Here is a 23,713-nt window from a genome sequence, read left to right on the forward strand (position 1 = left end):
TCTTTGTTCTCATTTCGCAGTAAAGTTCAGCCCCTAGTTGAGCAAGGGGGGAAGTCGGCATTCCATCATGCAGATAAAATTCACCTGCTTTTAGGCCAAAGGAAATCCACTGGAAGACAATATCTGATTTGATCGATTAGTTTTTTTCAATAAGTTGAATAGGAAGCCTGTGCTCACAATTAAAACTCCGCCTATAATAATTTCGACTCTGTTCCTCTAAATTAAAAAAACAAAACAAAAAAGTGTTAAACAGAAACTAGACTTTAATGAGTTAGGTATTTTATTTTTTATTAAATTTTTTTAATAAACTGTGCACTTTTAATATAAGTATATCACTTTTATTATTAATCTAAGGTCAGGTTTGTAGTGCTTTGGTTTGTGAGTCAGTTCAAGTATATTGTATACGACACACGTATATTAATTGTAATAGAATGTTTGTATTATTTTTTTGGTTTTTCCAATATATGCACTCTGTATGCAAATAACAGAGGTGAACTCACATATCCAAAACTACTCACACTACAAACCAGTCCTATTGTATTCTGTGAAACAAATCCATGAGCATTTTATCATTTATATTTTTTTATAATCACATTTTTAAATGTTGTGTTGTCTTTTTTTTTCTTCTTCTTCTTTTTCTTTTTTATCTTTTTGTCATGTTTGTTCTACTGCCATATTCGAAAAAAAAAAAAAAAAAACTAAACAAAATCCCGGGTGGTCAGATGCTGGGCTTTTTTGTCTATTTATTATTCTTAGGAATAGTTTCAAAGTGAACATGGAGAAACTTGATATTGATATTTTTCGGCTTAACACAGTAAAGCGTGCTTGGGGATTTAAAACAAAAAAAAAAAAAAAATTTTGTTTTGTTTTTCCAGCCGCTTTACTTAAGCTTTTTACGGATCGCTGATCTCACGAATTCTCTGCAAGCATAAAAAAAATTAATTCCAAATTGGAATGGTCTCGTTCTCTCTTTATTTATCGTGCCAAGTCTCGGTACACCGTTTTACGTCCGATATGAGGAAGCAAATAAAAAAATAAAACACAATGGAGATCAGAAAGAAGAGAATTGCAAACAGTGGGAGTGGGTTTTTGACTCCCATTTTCATGCCCTCCATTTGAGTTGGTTTCTCTTTTTTTCTTTTTTTTTTTTTTTTCTTTTTTCTTTTAAAGGGGGTTGTTTTGCTCTTCGTTCTGACCAGTAGTGCCTTTCATTGTATTAAGAGAGAATTGTAGTCTAGGTTTTTAGGGTTTTTTTGTAGTTGTTAACCTCTCCTGAAGGCAAGATGATTGACCAGAATTTCTTCCTTCAGAGGATGCTAAGAAGCAGCAATAAGTGCAAAAAGACACATGTTTGTATTTTTTTTTCTTTTTTTTTCTTCTTCTTGCAAGCGTGTGTTTTGTTAGACATTAGGTACATGAAATTGCAGGGAATTCTCGAGATCAGCGACCCTGTTAGCAAATTCAGGGGTTTTCACAATTTTTTTAATCAAGGAACGGGAATCAGAATTAATCTTATTTGCCTCCTAATGAACAAAAGAAAGACAGACGTCACACATTGTGCTGCGTCTGCAGATGGAGACTGGTGTAACTATAGCTTTGTTTGGTGAAGGTAACGTGGTTTTGATAGTATTGTTGACAAATGAGTGAACTCGTGTCCTCTTTTTGTCCACTTTTCTGTTTTCTTTTTTTGAAAAATATATTTTTTGTTCATTTTTTAACATATTCTTTAAGCATTGTGATTTCAGGAAACAGAAAAGGTTTTGCGTCAACAAGCTCAAAAAGTGGCAGGAAAGTCACATTTGGTTTGTTGAGGCGTTAAAAAACAAAAAACCCAATTGATATGTTTGGGAAGGGAGAAGAAAAAAAAAACAGGTCAAATAAGTGCAATTTAGACTGCTGATTTCCAAAAGCAAATGAGCTTTTCTGTTTGCTGGAAGCGATAGTGTTGTGTTATTCAGCTAGCTGATAACATTATTACAGTCATATTGTGTTCAGTATTGATGCGTGAGGAAAGTTTGATACCTTTATATAAAAAATAATAATAATGACTTCATCCATACGTTGGTATTTATTTAATTTTCTTTCGAAAAGTTTTTACAGTACCGTTCTCGTGCATTATGATCGACTAGTGGTGGAAAATGTCATATGCATGTAATTCTGCAGCTATGGGACTTTTACACAGAATGGAAAACAAAGCACTTGGTTCATTATGAAATAGAGAAGGGGGGATTCAATTGATAAGAGAAATGCGTTTAGCTATTAAGCGATGTATTAGCGCTGAACTAATTTACAAAAAAGAGGAAGTGCTGTTTTGTTTTCCTCAGAGATGGGATACTCGCCTGTGTAAAGGTAGTCATGCTGGTTTAAAAAAACAACAAAAAAACAAAACAATAAAAGTGACCTAAAAATGTTATTTGGTTTCCTGGATTCATTTTTCCTGTATGGCCTTGAAAGGTTTCTGTGATTGGGTCGACTCGATGTCCGTTATACAAACCCCACCCACCTTTTGTTTCCGAGCTGCACAGATGGGGGGGTTTCCCAGCAGCAGATGGTGACCTCATCATTTTACACACAAACAATAGATTACTCCAGAGCATCGAGAGCTTCATTGCCTCTCATCTCTTTTAGAGTTGGATGCACATTTTCCAGTTTCACAGGGTTTTAAGGAGCCAGGAATGGGATTTGAGTGGTGTGGATGAGATTTTGGACAATTAATCAAATTCAAGATCTGTTCTTTTTAGCAAGATTTTGTAGCTACAGTATATGCACAGGTTTGTGGACACCTGAGCATAAGATTCATATGTGCTTTTTGAGCATTTCATTCAACGTTTAGTCCCCATTTGCTGTATAATAACCTCCACTCTTCTGGGAAGATGTTTCATTAGATTGTGTGACTACAAGTGTGTTAGTAAAGTCACGTAATGATGTAGGGGTGAGGAGGTCTGTGCTTTGTTACTTCTCATCTCTGATAGAAGGCCACTCAAAATCTTCCACCCCAACCCATGTAAAATAAAGGGAAAATGTAATGCTGCCCATCCAAAAATATCCTATACAATTGTGTGCCTCCACCTTTGCTGTAAAGAAAAATCAGCTGTCCCAGTATTTTTAAGCTTTAAAAGTTACTTAGTGGAAAAAAAAAATTATCTAATTATGTTCTTGTGTATCAAAATGTCTTTGAAACTAGATGTGTGCTATATATTATAGATACAAAGCCACCAACCAACCAATAATAAAAAAAAATTATATCTGAGTTTGATCAAGTTTATTCAGCTTATTTATTTAAATAGATACATGCATAGCCCCTGTGATTTTTGCTTAGCATCACAGTTTCTGCAGATTCCTATACTGAATCCCAGATTTTCTTTGAACAATGATCCACACAAAAAGCTTTTCATATGACCTGAGCCTTTCATACGTCCTAAACCCCTTTGAAATGTTATGGTAGGAGCTGAAGAGAAGCATGCACAAGATCCCATTGGAATTTTTTTTTTTTCTATTTATAGAAATGTTTCCTATTATATGCTGGAATTTGTGAAATGATAGTAACACCAACAATAATAATAATTATTTCACCTTTTAAATCTTCTTACCTGGGTTTTTAAACATGCACTGTATATAACAGGGTATTCTTTTCTGATTGCATCAAATTAAACCATATAAAATCTGGGGAATAAATAAATAAAGGTAATATAAATAAATAAAGTCTGTGTATGTGAATAATATATGGACAACCTGCAGTCTAATTCAATATAATTTTTTATGTGCAAAACTTGTGTTGCTTGACTCTTGCTACTTTTAATCTTCAAGACAGATGGACAGACATTTGGGGCCATAAACAAATTTTCCAATTACACCAGTAAATTGTTTTCCCCTTAACTTAACAATGGCTACAGCATAAATTGTGGCTAAAACCTGTTTAACAATCTCGTGCCAGTTTTTACTACATTGTATTGCAGATTTGAATGCTCATCAAAAATCCAGGGGTGTTTATTTGACAAAATGATTTGCCTTTCAAAAAATATATACATTTATTTTAAGGGGATGCAATAAAATTGGTTGAACGATATAGAAAATAACAAAATAAGAAAATATTTTTATGTGCTTCCCATGTTTAGGAACAAAGCATTAACTGAGAGTTGTTCATTGTTTTTGTGTTGGTGGTGCTCACTATAACAGGTCTAGATTTTATTTCATCTGTTATATTTCATCTTGCATTTGGAATCTGTTGCTTAATGTTCATTCATTCATTCATTCATTTTCTCCCGCTTATCCGTAATTCGGGTCGCGGGGGCAGCAGTCTAAGCAGGCCCCCGCCTTCGACTGCTGCCCAATCCTCACAGCACCGTCCCTTACGGTCCCTCCTGCAGGTGGTGAGCCCACTGGAAGGCGGCCCAACGTCACGGACCTTGATATTTCCCTCGTAAGGGACCCCTGGAGCATAGAGGGTTAAGGGCCTTGCTCAAGGGCCCAAGAATGGCAGCTTGGCGATACCGGGGCTCGAACCCCCGACCTTCCGATCGGCAACCCAGCGCCTTAACCGCTGGAGCCACCACTCTCCCCGTTAAACTTAATGTGAACACTTAAAATGCCCAAAGCAATGTCACTGCAATGATGCAATCCATGATACCCATGGATGATGTGGCTGAAAATTTTAACAAATCAATCAATCAATCAATCAATCAATCAATCAATCAATCAGTGAGTGAGTGAGTGAGTGAGTAAGTGAGTAAGAACAAAAACACACTTGTGATTTTAAAAACACCAAAGGCCTGGAGGAGCACTAAAAATGGCTCTAAAAAATGACTTCAATCAAGAGAAGACTTCACCAGAGTTGTTTTACCACATGTTTAGCACACCACAAAAATAAAATAAAAATCAAACTAATAAAAAAAAGAATTGAAAGCCAGTACAGTTCTGGAACTAATGGACAAAGGAGAAAAAAAATCAACTTATAGGAAACAAACTGCTCATGATCCAAAGCAGACAATTCCACCTCACCTTGAGGCATCAGCATGTATGACTTGCATTTATTCTGACTGCTGCCTGCTGATTAAAGCAACAGGATGAAATCTGAAGTGTACAGCCCGAAGCATACTTCAAAAGCAACTTTAAGGTAAAGAAATGGAATCAGTCAAGTCGATCACCTGACCGAATTCAAGTGCTGAATAAAAAACTTTAAATAAAAATGTCCAAGAACAAGCAGGAATTGAAGACTGCTGTAGTAACGCCCAGGCATCGACGTCTGTGGGTTCCAGATTTCAGACCGTTACTGATTGAGAAAGAGTGACTACTTCTTCTTCTTTCGGCTGCTCCCATTAGGGGTCGCCACAGCGGATCATCCGTCTCCATACCACCCTGTCCTCTACATCTGCCTCTTTTACACCAACTACCTGCATGTCTTCCCTCACCACATCCATGAACCTCCTCCTTGGCCTTCCTCTTTTCCTCCTACCTGGTGGCTCCATCCTCAGCATTCTTCTACCGATATAATTCATGTCCCTCCTCTGCACATGTCCAAACCATCTCAATCTCGCCTCCCTCACCTTGTCACCAAAACATCCTACATGCGCTGTCCCTCTAATAAACTCATTTCTAATCTTGTCCATCCTCGTCACTCCCAACGAAAACCTTAACATCTTCAGCTCTGCTACCTCCAGCTCCACCTCCTGTCTTTTACTCAATGCCACTGTCTCTAGTCCATACAACATCGCAGGTCTCACCACAGTCCTATAAACTTTCCCTTTCATTCTTGCAGATACCCTACTATCACAAATCACTCCTGTCACTCTTCTCCACCCACTCCACCCTGCCTGCACTCTTTACTTCTCTAACACACTCTCCATTACTTTGCACTGTTGACCCCAGGTACCTGAACTCCTCCACTTTTTCCAGCTCTTCTCCCTGCAACCGCACCCCTCCACTGCCCTCCCTCTCATTCACACACATGTACTCTGTCTTACTCCTACTGACTCTTATTCCTCTTCTCTTCAACGCATATCTCCACCTCTTCAGGCTCTTCTCAACCTGCTCCCTACTCTCACCACAAATTCCTTCTGTCCTTCTCTATACTTCTCCATCAACATCCTCAAAGCAAATAAGGCATCTGTGGTGCTCTTCCTCAGCATGAAACCATACTGTTGCTCACAGATGGTCACCTCTTCTCTCAGCCTGGCTTCCACTACTCTTTCCCATAACTTCATGGTGTGACTGATCAACTTAATTCCCCTGTAGTTACTCCAAGACTGGACATCTCCTTTATGCTTAAAGATCGGTACCAGCACACTTCTTCTCCATTCCTCAGGCATCTTCTCACCTTCCAAAATCCTGTTAAACAACCTGGTCAAAAACTCCACTGCCATCTCTCCTAAACATCTCCACGCTTCTACCGGTATTTCATCTGGTCCAACCGACTTTCCACTCTTCATCCTCTTAATCGCTGCTCTCACTTCCTCCTTACTAATCCTATCTACATCCTGCTTCACCAACTCCACATCCTCCAACCTTCTCTCTCTCTCTGATTTTCCTCATTCATCAGCTGCTCAAAATACTCCCTCCACCTTCTCAACACACTCTCCTCACTAGTCAAGACATTTCCCTCTCCATCCTTTACTGCTCTAACCTGTAGTACATCCTTCCCAGCTCGGTCCCTCTGCCTGGCCAATCGGTATAAATCCTTTTCTCCTTCCTTAGTGTCCAACCTCTCATACAGCTCCTCATATGCCTTTTCCTTGGCTTTCGCCACATCCCTCTTTACCTGCTGCCACATCTTCTTGTACTCCTGCCTACTTTTCTCATCACTCTGTCTATCCCACTTCTGTTTTGCCAACCTCTTTCTGCTTATGCTCTCCTGCACTTCCTCATTCCACCACCACGTCTCCTTGTCTTGCTTTCTATTTCCAGATGTCACACCAAGTATTTTTCTAGCTGCCTCCCTCATCAGTCCTGCAGTAGTTGCCCAATCATCCAACACCTCTTCAACACCACCGAGCCCCTGTTTGACTTCTTTCCTGAACCTCACACTAGACTCTTCCTCCTTCAGTTTCCACCATCTTATTCTTCTTTCAGTCCTCACTATCATCCTCTTCTTCTTCGCCTCCAAAACCATCCTACAGACCACCATCCGATGCTGTCTAGCTACACTGTCCCCTGCCAACACCTTACAGTCTCCAATCTCCTTCAGGTTGCATCTCCTGCATAGCACATAGTCCACCTGTGTGCACCTTCCTCCACTCTTATACGTCACCCTATGATACTCCTTCTTCTTAAAATAAGTGTTCACCACTGCCATTTCCATCCTTTTAGCAAAATCTACCACCATTTGCCCTTCCACATTCCTCTCCTTAAAACCATACATAGAGCATAGGCAAAAATGTCAAACAGAGCATAGGCAATGATGACATTTATCATCATCCCTTCAACTTCCACCTTCACGATCATCACCCTATCAGAAACTTTCTTCACCTCCACTACACTCTTACTGCACTCTTCCTTTATAATCACCCCTACACCATTTCTCTTTCCATCCACACCATGATAAAACAGTTTAAACCCACCTCCAATGTTCCTGGCCTTACTCCCTTTCCACTTGGTCTCCTGAACACACAACAGATCTACCTTTCTCCTCTCCATCATATCAGCTACACTCTTATTGTACTCTTCCTTCAAAATCACCCCTACACCATTTCTCTTTCCATCCACACCACTATCTATCTACCTTTCTCCTCTCCATCATATCAGCTACCTCTCTCCCTTTACCCGTCATAGTACCAACATTTAAAGTACCAACCCGAACCTCCACTCTCCTACACTGCTCCTTTCCCTGCCGTCTCCGTAGACGTCTTCCTCCTCTCCTCCTCCTCCTTCGGCCAACAGTAGCCCAATTTCCACCGGTACCCTGTCGGCTAACGATACCTGTGGCGGTCGTTGTTAACCCGGGCCTCGACCGATCCGGTATGAAATTCTTATTTGTGATCCGCATATTTAATTTGGCACATGTTTTACGCTGGATGCCCTTCCTAACGCAACCCTCCCCATTTACCCGGGCTTGGGACCGGCACTAATAGTACACCGGCTTGTGCATCCAAATTGGCTGGGTTATTGAGAAAGAGTGACTACTAAGTATAAATTAAAAATGCTATAATTTATGCAAGATTTTTCCAATTTGGATGTCAATGCCATTCATTTAAAATGAGTACACATTTATGTGCTTTTATCTAAAGGTATTTACATTAAATTAAAATTGTATGTGCTTTTAATGCGCTTAATAGCTAAAACTGCAGTAAATTAAGAAGTATCTATGGACCTGACTGCATACATTTGGTGCTCATGCCCACTAACATGCAGCAGTGATTAAGATTTTTTATGTGCAAGTTTAAAAAAAAATTGTTTCTGTAGCATCTGAATCGGTGTCCTGCAGATTAAGCAAAATTCTTCGTGCAAATATATCAAAAATTCCTGCAGATCACTGAACCAAAAACGAATGTCTTTTGCTGAAAAGAATAAAAAAAAAAAGAATAGTGTTATTTAAAGGCACCTAAAGCTTCAAAGTGGTTACAATACAGATACTTATTCTAAGTCACTGGTTTATTGTTTGTGTGTCTTTGTAAGTATGTAATACAAATACTTCTTTTCTTCACTTCATCATATCATATGATGGTCAGCATACATGGAGCCCGAGGTTCTCCCAGAGTGCACGCTCAACGTCATTAAAACCCAAGCAATACAATAAAACCATTACAAGCCAACATCAAATGTGAAACGTCATCGATCATTCAATTTACTGCATGCTTTTTCAAAAAGATGCTCCTGAACCATGTTTGGTGAAATTTAAAACACATTTTGGCCATATAAAATATAAAGTCATGATTATTGTCTGGAATAAAAAAAAAAGGGCAGGCAATTATTCATTTCTGACATCAGTATTTAAAAAAACGATTATCATGAACTATTTCTCCCTCAGATCCTTCAGCACTGATTGTGTTATTTCTCTGCAATTGAATTCAATGAAGGTGTATAAAAAGGCTTGATTATAAATATCAGACAGGCCAAACAAAACTCCCTGTCAGCAAATTCAGCTGTCTGTTAAAGGACAAATCAGGACAGAATGTTGGTATATACACATAGCATTATTGTTTTACTGTTCTCTGGCATCTTCCCAGAATTACTGAATTATTTCCTTAATCTAAATAATCCTGAATTGTGTAACTAATTGGCACCTTGAGAGACAAAAGCTTTTATTGAATATTCAAATACTCTGGAAAATGACACTATGATTCTGATTGAAATAAAAAAAAAAAAACCTTGCTTTTTTGCATTCTTTAGCATTCAATTTTTACTTACAATCGTCCATTATCTTCTCATTTCTGTTAGAGCACAACTCGACTTTTGAATAAAATATGAATATGGCTTTACACTGTAAAAGTAAACAGCACGCTAGCTTTCAGCCTTGCAGTCGGCCTGTGTTTCTCCGCATTATTGTTATTATTATTGTTTTCTTGAGGGAGTTAGTTATATTTTGGATATTTGCCTAGAATAATGAAAGATTGATTATACCAACCAGTTGAGGTTTAAAAGGTCAACTGACCAAAGAACAGAGTTACTTAACTGAGCCATTATTGTGTGGTTTGTGTAGTGACATGTGTGAGGCACGTGGGCACTGAGCTGACTAAAGTGTAGAAATGAGGCGTAACTAAGCTAACCTTCTCCTGCCCCCAGGGAGGCTTTGGCAAAACCCTCATAAACCTTTCGGTTGACATTTGGGTAGCAACCACTTGAGAATTTTGTAGAAGGGGCATTCTTGGGAATTGCAACACTACACACAGAGAATCTAGTGTGAGAGTGAATCCTGCAAAACTTTGCATCCAAATTGTTAATTCAAGCTTGATAAAATTCAGTCATTTATTTTAGGTGTAGTCTTTGTTCAGAACACTTGGGCATGACTCTGGAAGACTGATTGGACAGTTGGACAGTTCATCCCAGAACCCAAACCTACTGTAGGGGCAATATAGATTTGCCAATCCACCTATACTGTAAGGTGTGTTTTGGGGAGGTTGGAGAGGAAACTGGAGATCACATAAAACCTACATGGACTTTGAGGAAACTCCACACAGAATGTAACCTGATTTAAAGATCAAACCACAGACGCTGGTGTTGTGACATGGCAATGTTACCAAGTGTTTATTCAACATTTGTCACAACATACAGAATACAAATTGCAGTACCTGATCAGCTGTGCTTAAAATTGTGCTTAAGATAAAAGAGTCTATAAATATAAAATAAGAGAAAATATGAGAAAATGTTCTTTTTTTTTTTTTACTGCTCATTATCTTACTATTATCTTGGGCACCAGGTACAAACCACCTCAGCGTTTAGAGCACCAGGCAATTCTAGGTCTAGGTGTTTCTATTACAGGTATTCTTAGTTACGGTTATTTGTGTCTTGTGTTTAAGTGCAAGATTTGTGCTGTGAGTTTTCATTGGAGATCTCCATTTCCCTCTCATCTCCACAAATGGTCCAAATGGGTTGGAGCAGGTTTGTGTTTTAAGACTTACATCTTATCAGATGTCTAGAAAAATGTCAAAGGAGTTTAGAGGCTTGGTTAGTGCTGGGTTCTCCTTAGGGTCAGGTGCTTTTGCACTGCAACATTCCAGTAGGCACCTTAAATTGTCTCTAGGTGTAAATAAAAGTGTGAATGTCTATTATATATAAAATATAATCCCTCAATCCAAACGTCTCCAAAACACTCTGTCCTTTACATTTGCCTCTTTCAAAGGGACTACTTGCATGTCTTCCCTCACCACATCCATAAACCTCCTCATTGGCCTTTCTCTTTTCCTCCTGCCTGATGGCTCCAACCACATAATTCTTCTACCGATATACCGCTGCACAACCAAACCATCTCAAACTGGCCTTTGTTTTCAAAATGTCCTATGGTTTTAAATATGTACATACATACTTACATACATACATAAATAATTCCTGTCTTATGTCCAGTTTCCCTATGAGAAACCAATTACTAAACAATTAAATAAATTATCATATAAAACATATTTATATATAAAATACAACACACACGTTTGGTATGTGCATATATTAATCAGCTATGCAGTGATTGTGTGCAGATCAACTTTCGAGCACAGAGAGAGAGAGAGAGAGAGAGAGAGAGAGAGAGAGAGAGAGAGAGAGAGAGAGAATATGAATTGTGTGTGTATGTGTGTGGGAGGGATACAGTGAGAGAAGAGAAAGAAACAGCAGTCCCACTACAGGAAACCGGACGGAGCCAGGGGAAGGAGTGAATGGATAGATGCACAAATAAAAAAAAAAAAGGAAAAAAAAAAAAAAGATCTTGACTCTGCATGGAAGCAGATTTCGTGCCCCAATTTCTGTTTTGCCCTGCAGCACGAGCCAAGTTTGTGAAGCAGATGGAGGAAACAAGCAGGAAAGTTTGACGTTTATTCGACCTAGACTAAAAAAAAGGAGGTGGGGGGGAGTGTCAAACTCGATACACTACTGCTTCATTATAGAAGAGAGAGAGAATACTCGGAAACATGCAGGGAATTCCAACAACCGGTGAGTGATGTTTTTATTATGTTTTGTGGTTCACATTTGTGCACGTGCACATTGCAGTCTGCTCGTGCATGTGTAGTGTTGGGTCTGTATCCTTGTCGGTCAGCTCTTGTTCTTTTTGCAACTGAAAACTCAATCAAACTTGTGCAGGGATGAAGATCATGTTTAGTCTCGTTGTTGGGAGTGAATGGTATCGCCGGGGGGAAAGCGCTTATTCATTTGGCTAATGCGCGCGCAGTGTGTGTGTGTGTGTTTGTTAAAATACCCCTCAGACAAATTTTTGTCTAAATGAAACCCCTTTTGTCTCGCGCGTCCTTTTGCTAGCTTTCATTTGAGTCTCTGCTACTTGTCGCCAATGAAAGCGAAGTCGTTGATAAAGGAGAAAAGGCCAGTAAAGAAGTGTGGGGCTGCACTGAAAAAACCTTACGTGATGTTTAGCATTTAAGTGCATTGAGTTGAATTCCTCTGTGACAGCCAGGAACATCCAGTGGAACCTGCTGCTGAGGATTTATGTCCTCACAAATAGTGTTGTAGGTCAGTGTCCATTAAAACTAAAGTCAAAGAATCAGTTCAAGTTACAGAGTCACTTCACACTCCTTTCCCAAAGTCATGTTCAAGTCAAGCTTAAGTCTTCACTTCCTTAAAGGGGGAATAAACTTTTTAAATATATTCATCAATCATCAATGAAAACATTGTCACAAGTTTCCCCATAATCAATCAATCCATCAAAAAGGGGTTCTGACTTTAATATCACTGACTTAATATTTCAGTTCAAATATTTTGACACACTGATCAATTGTGTAGCCTTGTCTAAGTAACAATCATTCAGCATTATGATAGAATTATTTGAACGTCTATGAAGAAAATAAAAATAAGTTTTTACCCAATGTTGGTGGACATTGTTGGTGGAGTTTTGGTAGGGTACATATAAAATAAGCAGCTTTATCATGAATCTGAAGCCTTTTCTGGCATGACTGGTAAAGAAAGCTAGAGAACCAAGAGGGGAAAAAACAAGCAGACATTTAAAGATCTTGCAAAATTGTGCATAAATATTAACCAGAATTCAGGCTCAAACCGGGAACTACCTGCTGCATCATCATTATTGGTGGGTGAGAGAACTTTTTTTTTTACTGTACTTTTTCAATTATTTGTATTTTAGCAGAGCTCTTTTATTTTGGAAAAAATGTAACTTTGCTTTCACTTGTATATTCAGTTTTTTTCCCCCACCAGTCTCATGCCCATAGTTCCAACCAAAGGGCAGTGGGGGACAAAGTATGCCATTTTTGTACCTGAGTAACCGTAAAAAGGCATTGCTTTTTGAATGAACTTAAGTATTTTTGATCTTTGATAAATATATTTTTATGATATTTTTAATTCAGTGTTCTGAGAGTCCAGAGTTCTGTTTTATGCTTATGCTCACTTTTGCAAGATCTTTTATTGTCGGCTTGTTTTTTTCCCTCTTGTTTCTTCAGTTTCTTCCTATCAGCCTCATGCCCTGTATGTCCAGAATAGGATTCAGATTCACAATAAAGCTGCATATCTTGCACACAAAATGCATATATACGCATACAGTATCTCACAAAATTGAGTACATCCTTTACATTTTAGTATATCTTCTCAAGGGACAATACAATAGAAATGAAAGGTGGATATATTTTAGAGAAGTCAATGTGCATGAGTATTTCAGAGGTTGCAGAAGGTCCGCTTGTCAGTGCTCAGACCATACGCCGCACACTGCAACAAGTTGGTTTGCCTGGCAGTCGTTCCAGAAGGAAGCCTCTTTTGAAGCTGGCTCGCAAAAAAGCCAACAGAGAGTTTGCTGAAGACAACCTGTCCAAGAGCATGAATTACTGGAACCATGTCCTGTGGTCTGATGACACTAAGAGAAACTTGTTTGGCTCAGATGGTGTCCAGTATGTGTGGGGACAACCTGGTGATGAGTACCAAGAAAACTGTCTTTCCTACAGTCAAGCATGGTGGTGGTAGCATCATGATCTGGGGCTGCATAACTGCTGCTGGTACTGGGGAGCTGCAGTTCATCGAGGGAAACATGGACTCCAAAATGTACTGTAAGTTTCTGAAGTAGAACATGATGCCCTCAATTCAGAAATGACAGTTTTCTAACATAATAACGGCCCCGAACCCACCGCCAAGATGACGACTGCATTGCTGAGGAAGCTAAAGGTAATGGAGTATGTCAACAGACCTGAACCCTATTGAGCACCTGTGGGGCATCCTTAAGCAGAAAGTGGAAAAGTGGCATGTGCCTAACATCCAGCAGCTCCATGATGTCATTAGTTTTGACATTTTCACTTAGCGTGTACTCACTTTTGTTGCCAGTTATTTAGACAATAATGGTTGTTATTTTTAGAGGACAGTAAATCTGTACTGCTATACAAGCTGCACATTGACTACTCTAAAGTATATCCAATTTTAATTTCTATTGTATTGTCCCTTAAGAAAATATTGTAAAATGGTTGCTTTTGTGAGATACTATATATACAAGACTCTATGTCCACTTTGGGTAAAATCTAGCCAAGAAACACATCGTTTAACTAAACAAAAAATCTGTTAGGAGTTTTTTATTCAGTCCTGTTTGACTATTGCTATTCAATGATATATATCATTACATGGCCAAAATTGCTACACAGATTGTAATCATGCTCTTGCTTTTTAGCTTTGAGATGTCAGCTAGCTTAAAGTAGCCTGACCAATCTCTAATAATATAGCTTTAATCACATGTATTTCAGTGCCATATTAGTTAGAGCTAGCTTATGGAACACAGTAATTTCCATTCATGTGTGCTAACTGACTGTCATTACATTAGCACTCATGAATCAGTAAAGAAAAATGTAAAACTATACCACTTTGTCTTATGTCTAAGACAAACTACTCAAAAATGTAGTGTTCGTAGGCTACAATTTCTAGACTTGAATATTACATTAACACAATAAAATGCTCTTTGGACTCGCAACGTTTCTCTTGGGTTTGCTTTAGCTGAATGCTGCCTTTGTATTTAATCTTTTTTGCTCTGAATGATGACAACAGCTGCTTATGGCATTGATGACGACTGTGTTGGCGTAATTACGGGTGATGAAATGATAAACCGCATCATGCTGCATTTTTTGAAGAGTCTTGTGGGTAATATCAGTATTTGTATAACACTAAATAACCAGCATTTCTGACAGGAATCATTCTTAAATAATAATATATTTGGAAATGTTTAAGAAAAAAAACAACAACCCTCATATCAAAAACTCTTTTCTAGAATGTGATTGCTTTGTTCACTCATAAAGGACTTAAAACATAAGGAAAAATGTGTATATCTTTTATTCCAGTAACAGCAGTAGAATTTCACATTTAATTTCCAGATCATTTACCAACAGAAATTATCACCTGTATGAAGATATTTGGTTTTCTTACCAACTAACAATTCTAATTCTAATCTACTTTGAATCCAATGAGGGAAAGGAAAGTGTTCCATTCTCTAGCAACTACCATTATTTGGAGGTTTTATGTAACAGCTTGTCAGTGTGGGAGATGTGTTTTGGATTGAGACCTCACCCGGATCAAAGCACACTTGTCCAGCAGACCCTGTAATTTCTTACCAATTCTAGCTTTGGTTCTCTGAGTATAAAGTGTTGCATAAAATCACACCCTTCTCACTTGGTTGGATGCCAGGTGGCCAGCCTATCTTACTTTGGGTTGTCCCCACCTTGGCTATATGAAATCTTACCCATTGCTGAATCGACAACTCTGTACCCCCGGGTATCTGTTACCTGCAAAGTACCCAATCACACAAGTGTCTATCTGTAAAGTGCCCTTACCGTCCATACACTTAGTATACCACTGGACAGTCTTTTCAGCAAAGGGCTGGTGTACAGGTAGAATATAAGCCTGCTGCCACACCAGCTCTTTCTAGATAAGATTGAAGCTCCTGCTGTACACAAATATTAATCAAAGTCCAAACAGGGTCTTGGTTTAATTCAAATGTTCTATTATAGACTGGCTTAAAATTCCAAAAAACTCATGTTTGGTTTAATCCCTCTACATAAAATATTTATAGATTTTCCAAATTAAGCAAGTGATCTGATATGGGACCACAGGATCTCTTCAGTTCTTTCCCTCAAAACAATGAAGTGCAAATTAATATGCAGTTTCACTTCCTGTAGATCACTTAATAACCTTTAGTAGAAAGTTTGTAGTGTGTAAACTCTACAGAACGCCAAATGCGTTATGACCATTTCTCTAATAAACTTTGGTTCTCTGGCTTGGTGATGTTTTTATTGTCATGCTGCCACTGACAAAGGAGTGAAGTATTTTCTTTTTAGTTTTAAGAGCATTATTCTCTGCTTTTACACCTTTTAACCGCGTTCCGCGTTTCGATGCAGTAACGACTTTGTGGTGTCCAGTTACGCCACGATCAAAGACACACATTTTTATTAAAGCAAATTGCCAGTAGATGTTTCTTTTTAGTGGGTGCTGCAACTAGAATTCAATTTTCTTCAACAGATCAGGAGACGGCTCATGTACAAACTACTCCTATTGGGACAATAGTCATGGCACCAGGTTTCTCAATATTTTGCATGTTTCCACAAATTTTCTTAATTTGCTGGACAGACCCAAATCTTATTGCCAATTGTCTTTGTGAATTATGTTGACGTGAAATTTTATTTTTGATATTTTCCGATCGGGATTCAGCCCACTGTCTGGGCTCATTCATGGCATTTCTTAGACCAAACAGTCAAACCTTGTGACCCATGCTTGTTGATATATTTAACAAACAGTCTTACCATTATTAAATGTGTACACAATTCGGTTTATGACTCCTAATGAGTTATGACACATTGCATAAAGTACTGATACTATCAATCAGGTCACTTATATGACTTTCATGGGTTTTTAAATGCAAATAAAAACCCTTTGCAGGTTTAAAATTCAAACCTATTTCCAATTGCTTTGTACCTGTCCAGTTTACACGCTCGTGCTGGGTAAAATGTTCAACTAAAACAATACCACAATAAAACCACACATGCTTTCGGTTTAGCTTATAATTTAAACAGGAAACCAAAAACATTGAGCTAAGTTTAAAGCATTACCAAAGTACGTATGGCCAAACCACATTATTTCATGTTTGGTAGGTTTAAAAATTCTGCGCTGGGTTCACTATAACAAAGCAAGTTTCGGTTATTCTAAAAACGAAGTTTGAACGATAGTAAGTAGGGTTCACTACAACTTTACAATTTGATGTAACTTTAGGTCATTTTGATGCACCTCTTTTACTGCAGTACTTTGACCTGATTAAATTTCTGTCAGAATTGTGCAAAATTATGCTTGACCTAATCCTGCTAGTTATTAAAATAAATAGACCAACAGATGTATCTGTAATACTCCTTTCATAATTTAAAGGTGGTTATAGCATGAAAATCTCAGTACTCTAAGTTTGTGGATGCCTGACTAAAACTCATGCTTTTTGTAAATTCTGTTCCATTTTGTAGGGTGTAGGGATGTCTTTCCCAAATTCTTGCCCTGTGAAAGGACCTGTTATTTCCACTGTGATACAATGCCAAAGGAGCTGTGTGTGATTGACACACATGCACATACATACACTGTAACTGAAAATGGGCAAATTAGTGAATGGCTTTTTGCACAAAACTTCATTTAGCATTTTTAGGATTTTAAATTCAGTTTCTGTTTTTGCTGGTCTGTTAGTGAAGCATCTACAGTATATGTATGTGTTTTATCATCAGTTGTTCTGGCCTCCTCTTTAACTCTTTCCCCCATAAGTAAACAAAATTACAATTAAAAAAAAAATTTCTAAAAAGAATGATAATAATAAAATGCAACTTTCTATTTGCAATATGTAGCAGTGACAAAGATGACAATAAAACCTTTATAAAAGCTAAAAAATGAGATGTTAGTCATGTTTATTACTGTTTCAGTGATTTGCAGTTGGTTATAAGGTACAGCTACTAATTATCATATGGAGAAGCTTTGTGTCCTTGTGGGACTGAAATGCATTTAGGACACACCCCTGAACCTTAAGTCAAGTAGACTTTTATTGTCATTTCAACCCCAACCAGTATGGTACACGGTAAAATTAAACTACGTCCCCCCAGGTCCAAGGTGCTACAAGGCAACATACATTACCAAAAAAGTAACATGAAATGAACTAGGACACTACATAAAAAGCATGTGTGCAACATTAAGTGAAAACAACACGACAGTAAAACTGTAAACAGTAAAATTGCAGCACCGATCAGTACAATAGTTTTTTAATACAGTGGTCCCCTGGAACTCGCGAGGGTTACGATCTAAGACCCCCAGCGAGTTCCAAAAATCTGCAAATTTTGGACGCACCCTATGGTCCCTTAGTGAATTCATTTAGACATTGTCACTTTAATCCAAAAATGTTTTGAAAAATGTTTATTAAATTTGTTAGTGAAAACTAGTTTAAAATGTTATTCCTAACGGATTCCCACAAATTGTAAGATAATCCATCACTTGCTGTAGTTACATTTTGCAGTGTGTTGTGTTAATGTCAATAATGGATGGAAGTGAGACCTACACTCTTTTCACTATCTGCTGTAGGGTGTTGTGATCTGAGATGGCGTGACTCCCAAACCAGACAGTGATGCAGATGCTTTACATAGTCCCTCTGTAGTATGTGATGATGATGAGTTGGAGAAGCTGGGCTTTCCTCAGCTTTCTCTGGAAGTTAAGATGCTGCTGGGCTTTCCTTCTAATGGAGCTGATGTTGAGGGATTAGGAGAGATTTTTCCACTAGTTCAACATCGAGGAATTTGATGTTTCTGACTATCTTCAACAAGGAGCCATTGATGTTCATCGAGAAGTGTTTGCTTTATGTCGTCCTGAAGTCAACAACCACGTCTTTTGTTTTATCCAGATTTAGAGACATTTTGTTGGTTTGACACCAATCTGTTAACCTCTGAATGCTGACAAGTCATTCTTACTGATGCGACCTACCCACAGCTGGGCCTTGCTTCACAGTGGTGTCAGCAGTGTGAACATCAAGGAACTGAGCACACAGCTTTAGGGATTTCCCAGTGCTCAGTGTGGTGGTGCTTTCCTTGATCTGGACTGGCTGGGGTCTCTCATTTAAAAGGTCCAGGATGTGGTTGCAGAGAAATGTGTTCAGGCTTAACAGACTCTGCTTTCTGATCAGATGCTGAGGAATGGGGGTGTTGAATGCGGAGTTGAAGTCACTAAACAGCATTCATTCATATGTGTCCTTATTGTCCAGATTATTGAGGGTGTCTGGTGAGGGTGTCATGGCATCATTTGTGATGTGATTAGGACAATACCCAAACTACAGAAAGTCAACTAAGGGGACAGCAAGCTCTTGATGTGCCTTATGACAAGCAACTCGAACCAGTTCATGATGATGGGCTTGGTGTGATGATACAGTAGTCAGTAAAACAGGATACAGAAGACCTCTTCAGTGCAGGGTTGATCGTGGGGACCTTGAAGTACAGTATCTCACAAAAGTAAGTACACCCCTTACATTTCAGCAACCATTTTAGTATCTTCTCAAGGGATAATACTATAGATATTAAACAGCTTGTATAGCAGTACTTATTAACTGTCCTCTAAAAATAACATACAACCATTATTTTCAAAATAGCTGGCAACAAAATTGAGTACACCCTAAACGATGATAACTGTATGGCACTTAACCATGCAAAACCACATGTCCTATTCTTCATGTTCATATTTTTACTCTGCTTGACAGGACCATACAAATTTGTGTTTCTTGTATTAGAGCAGTTAAAATTTGGTGCTTTAAGTACAATTCTCGCATACTGACCACTGGATGTTCAACATGCCACCTCATGGCAAAGAACTCTCTTAGGATTTAAAAATTAGAATTGTTGCTCTCCACAAAGATGGCCAAGGTTATAAAAAGATTGGTAATGCTCTGAAACCCAGGGTTTCAAAACGAGTTCAACTCTGGTAAGGAGTACAAGTGCTATCTTACCTACAGTCAAGCATGGTGGTGGTAGCATCATGATCTGGGGCTGCATGAGTGCTGCTGTTACTGGGGAGATGTGGTTCATTGAAGAAAAAATGGATGAATTAATGTATTGTCACTTGAGAAGATATATTAAAACGATTGCTGAAATTTGAGGGGTGTACTTACTTTTGTAAGGTACTCTATGTTGGAACAATGGCACTGCTCAACCATGGTGTCCTGCACTTGGTGATGGCTTGAATGCCCTGACACATGCACCAGATGTCACCAATGTCCCTGAAGTGGCTGTGGATTCTCTGGGTTATGCCTTACTTTGATGGTCTGGGCAGTTTGGCCCATGCTGTTCTCAGGGTCGCCTTCTCACCTGCATTGAAAGCGAAGTATCAGGTCTTCAGAAGGGCATGCACGTCCACAGTCATCTACAATTTGTTATTTGAGTGTGAGGTGATGTTCTTGGAGACAGTGACATTATCAATGCACTTGCTAATGATGATCACTGAAGATGTGTACTCCTGTGTACTAAGGTGTTGAAGTCCCCATTGGTTACAGCCTTCCTAAACATGTCTCATTCACTACGAGTAAAGCTGTGTGTTCAGCTGAAAATATTCTGTGATGAAAGCATGTTGTTTAGTGAATGTACATTTAAAAAAAAAAAATTTTTTATCCATTAACGTACATTGTACTTCATGTAGTTCATGGTATGTTAATGCCACCAAATAAATGAGCAAATAGCTAAATATTACAGACATTACAGTGCAGTACTGATCATTTAATTGCCAATTAAATTTTACTAAGACTAATGTATTTTACTGACACATTGGCAAGGTCATTCTTCCAATGCATTCCAAAAGCAATGTATGTATCAAGTAAGCACAGCTAAATCTTAAAAAAAAGTTTTCCACAAAAACATTTTCCATTTATTAATTTTATTAATGATTGATTTTTATACATTCACTTTAGTAAGGGACTAAAAAGAACGTATTGCGTATGCTAGTTACATAAGTAACTCTTATTCCGTGAGCACCAGACAACTGCCAAAATCAGCTTGCTGTTAGTTTCGAATAGTACATTTAAAAATAAACATATGAAGAATAAGATTAAACTAGAAAATAAGGGGAAATAAATCAGTAAATCGAAACCTTTGTGAGTCTCAGGTATCTGTGCGTGTGTTCGTGGGTTTGTCCAAACAATTGAATCTTGCTTTTAGAGGAAAGGAATTGAAATCTAGTTTCAGGAGGGCTTAACTTCATTGACTAACAAATGTAATTTACTAGGTGTCTCAGTGTGTAACTTGAGGTCTGTGGGTCCTTGTGTGTGCGAAATCTGGTCTAGTGTTTATATTCAGTGTATATTTAACAGAAACTTTTGGCTGTGACTAGAGTGTCTCTACTATAAACAGTTGCTCTCCTTTTTACATTGTTAGTAATGAGAGACTGAAAATATTTTTAATTAAAAATAAAAAAGGATATATTAAAGAAGATAATATATATTTAGTACATTTATATAGTATAGTGTGTGTCATACGGAAAAGTATGGATAAATGCAAAATTTCTTTTTCTTTGAATATCTTTGAATAGCTCTGTAATGTATCTTTGTCCCATACAGTCTGACTCATTCTCTTTTTCCTATAAACTCTCTCTATCTCTCCACTGCTTGTATCCTCTCTTAACAGCGAGACTGAATCTGTTTTTGTTGCTTTTATTTTCTTTTTGTCACTGCAGAATTGTGTTCACTATTTCAGGCAGCTCGAGGAGACAACAGTTTTGTAGCAGTGCTCAGAGTGGGTCACTGATCTATGAGTGTGTGTGTCTGTGTATGGCCTTTTTTGGAAGAATCGTGTTTTTTCCCCTTGCTGGGCAAACGGAAGGAACAGAAGTTCTCTCCAGGACTGCTGTAGGCTAGACTCATCGTCGGAGGGATGGTTTGTCTGCGTGCATGTGAGCGCGATTGGAGAGAATGCGAGAGAAAGACATAGAGCAGTTTATTTTATATGAACACAAGTGTCTTATTCACATCACAGATCCAGAATAATACATTAATCATATGACAAAGGGCAGCCTTACTGAATAATGGACTTTTATTTCTGCTTTTGCGAGTTCATTTGCAGTCAGCAGTCCTATTGAACTTGTCCATGAAACTGATATACTTCTTTAACTCACTTTTCACAGAATGTTAAAGTTGGAGTCAGGATTTGATCGTAAGAATAGAATACACCTTTTTTTAAATTTATTTATTTATTTTTTATGAGGACCAACAAATGAGTTATGATGAAAGGTGCCCTTGCGAATAAAACATTTCGGGGCACAATTCAAGCTGTGCGTGATGTTTTTTTAATCTAAATAACTTTGCAGTCATTCGTATCTGTTCACAGTGACATACAGACACACTCCACAAACTGCTCAGAGAGAGAGGAAGAGAGAGGAGAAGAGGAAGAGGGACAGAGAGGAAGAGAGAGGGAGATCACATAAATATTTGTGTAACAACAGGACTCTGGTGTCCCGTGTTATTCATTACCCATCTAACTCTTAACCAAAAACCATCTCCTTTATAATGCAGACCTGGGCTAAACCACACCCACCACCCAGAAAGACCAAAACAACCAATCCTTTTGTAATCAACTGGGATATTACTGATCAGATGCGTTTTGATATATTCCATGTAATTAGGCTGGGATTACATGATCCTGTTATTAAGCTTGAAATGTAGTCCATGCCTTTCAGTTTCCTCTCCGCATTATTAGGAGAACCTCTTATTACAAGCTTCTGTACTATATTGACTCTATCTCTCACCCCTCCCCTTGTTGTTGCAGTTCTTAATATTTTTTTTTGCAGAAATTCTTGTAACCCCGGATAGCCTTAATGAGTTTTTTGTCAGTACTCTATTACTTAATTTATTACAAGTACTCTATTACTTTATGGTCCATTGCTCTGTATAAAAAGGACCAATATAATTTATTTTTTATATATATACAGTACAGACCAAAAGTTTGGACACACCTTCTCATTCAAAGAGTTTTCTTTATTTTCATGACTATGAAAATTGTAGAGTCACACTGAAGGCATCAAGGGCTATTTGACCAAGAAGGAGAGTGATGGAGTGCTGCGCCAGATGACCTGGCCTCCACAGTCACCGGACCTGAAACCAATCGAGATGGTTTAGGGGTGAGCTGGACCGCAGAGTGAAGGCAAAAGGGCCAACAAGTGCCAAGCATCTCTCGGGGAACTCCTTCAAGACTGTTGGAAGACCATTTCAGGTGACTACCTCTTGAAGCTCATCAAGAGAATGCCAAGAGTGTGCAAAGCAGTAATCAAAGCAAAAATTGGCTACTTTGAAGAACCTAGAATATGAAATTTTTCAGTTGTTTCACACTTTTTTGTTATGTATATAATTCCATATATAATTCCACATGTGTTAATTCTTAGTTTTGATGCCTTCAGTGTGAATCTACAATTTTCATAGTCATGAAAATAAAGAAAACTCTTTGAATGAGAAGGTGTGTTCAAACTTTTGGTCTGTACTGTGTATATATATATATTACACACATACAGAGTGGTTAATAATTAATTAGGCAATAATTAATGGCTATTGCACTAGAAGACCATATTTTCATGCAGGATTGTGCACCACCCCATTCATACCGTGCATGCGTGGTTCGACCAGCATTTTCCAGAACATTAGCTGGGACGAAGCGGATCTCATGAATGGCCTTCAAGAAGTCCAGATCTTATTCCATGTGAATTTATTTTCCTGTGGGGCTACGCAAAGGAGGAGGCGTACAGGACATAGCCTCACACACTGGAGGACTTGGAGGCAAAGAACGGATTGAAGAGATTTTCAGCAATATCCCGAACGACTTCCTTCAAAAGACATTCAATTCCTGACCGTTTAAGGAAACTGGCCACCAGTGCTTACATTGAAATGTAAAGATTTGATTTCATTTTCCTATGTGATAAAGTACATGTACAATTTGGTTCAATTAAAAAAAAAAAAGACTTTTTTGCTAACTCACACACACATATATATACATATATATATATATATATATATATATATATATATATATATATATATATATATATATATATATATATATATATATATATATAATATGTATATATATATATATATAATATGTATATTATGCATGCAGGACAT

General features: G+C 38.0%; 2 protein-coding genes across 4 annotated transcripts in view; both read left to right on the forward strand.

Moving 5' to 3' along the window:
• Window positions 1–23,713, forward strand: part of LOC310733297 (protein bicaudal D homolog 2-like) — a 128,373-nt gene that overhangs the window by 41,457 nt on the left and 63,203 nt on the right. Inside the window, exon 10 of one of the 2 annotated variants that reach the window (XM_083554456.1) lies at window positions 21–147. The exons of the other annotated variant lie outside the window; for it this stretch is intronic. Within the exon in view, the coding sequence (XP_083410582.1) occupies window positions 21–23 (3 nt within the window). The 3' untranslated portion in view covers window positions 24–147. Of the gene's footprint in view, window positions 1–20; window positions 148–23,713 lie in introns of those variants that run through there. 2 annotated transcript variants of the gene reach the window in all.
• Window positions 1–23,713, forward strand: part of fgd (faciogenital dysplasia) — a 92,276-nt gene that overhangs the window by 26,958 nt on the left and 41,605 nt on the right. The window contains exon 2 of one of the 2 annotated variants that reach the window (XM_083554448.1): window positions 11,537–11,568. In XM_083554448.1, the coding sequence (XP_083410574.1) occupies window positions 11,547–11,568 (22 nt within the window). In that variant the 5' untranslated portion in view covers window positions 11,537–11,546. Of the gene's footprint in view, window positions 1–11,225; window positions 11,569–23,713 lie in introns of those variants that run through there. The other variant, XM_083554447.1, reaches the window with a different exon arrangement.

The sequence above is a fragment of the Silurus aristotelis genome, assembly GCF_946808225.1.
Source record: "Silurus aristotelis genome assembly, chromosome: 11".
Taxonomy (NCBI): Eukaryota; Metazoa; Chordata; class Actinopteri; order Siluriformes; family Siluridae; genus Silurus; species Silurus aristotelis.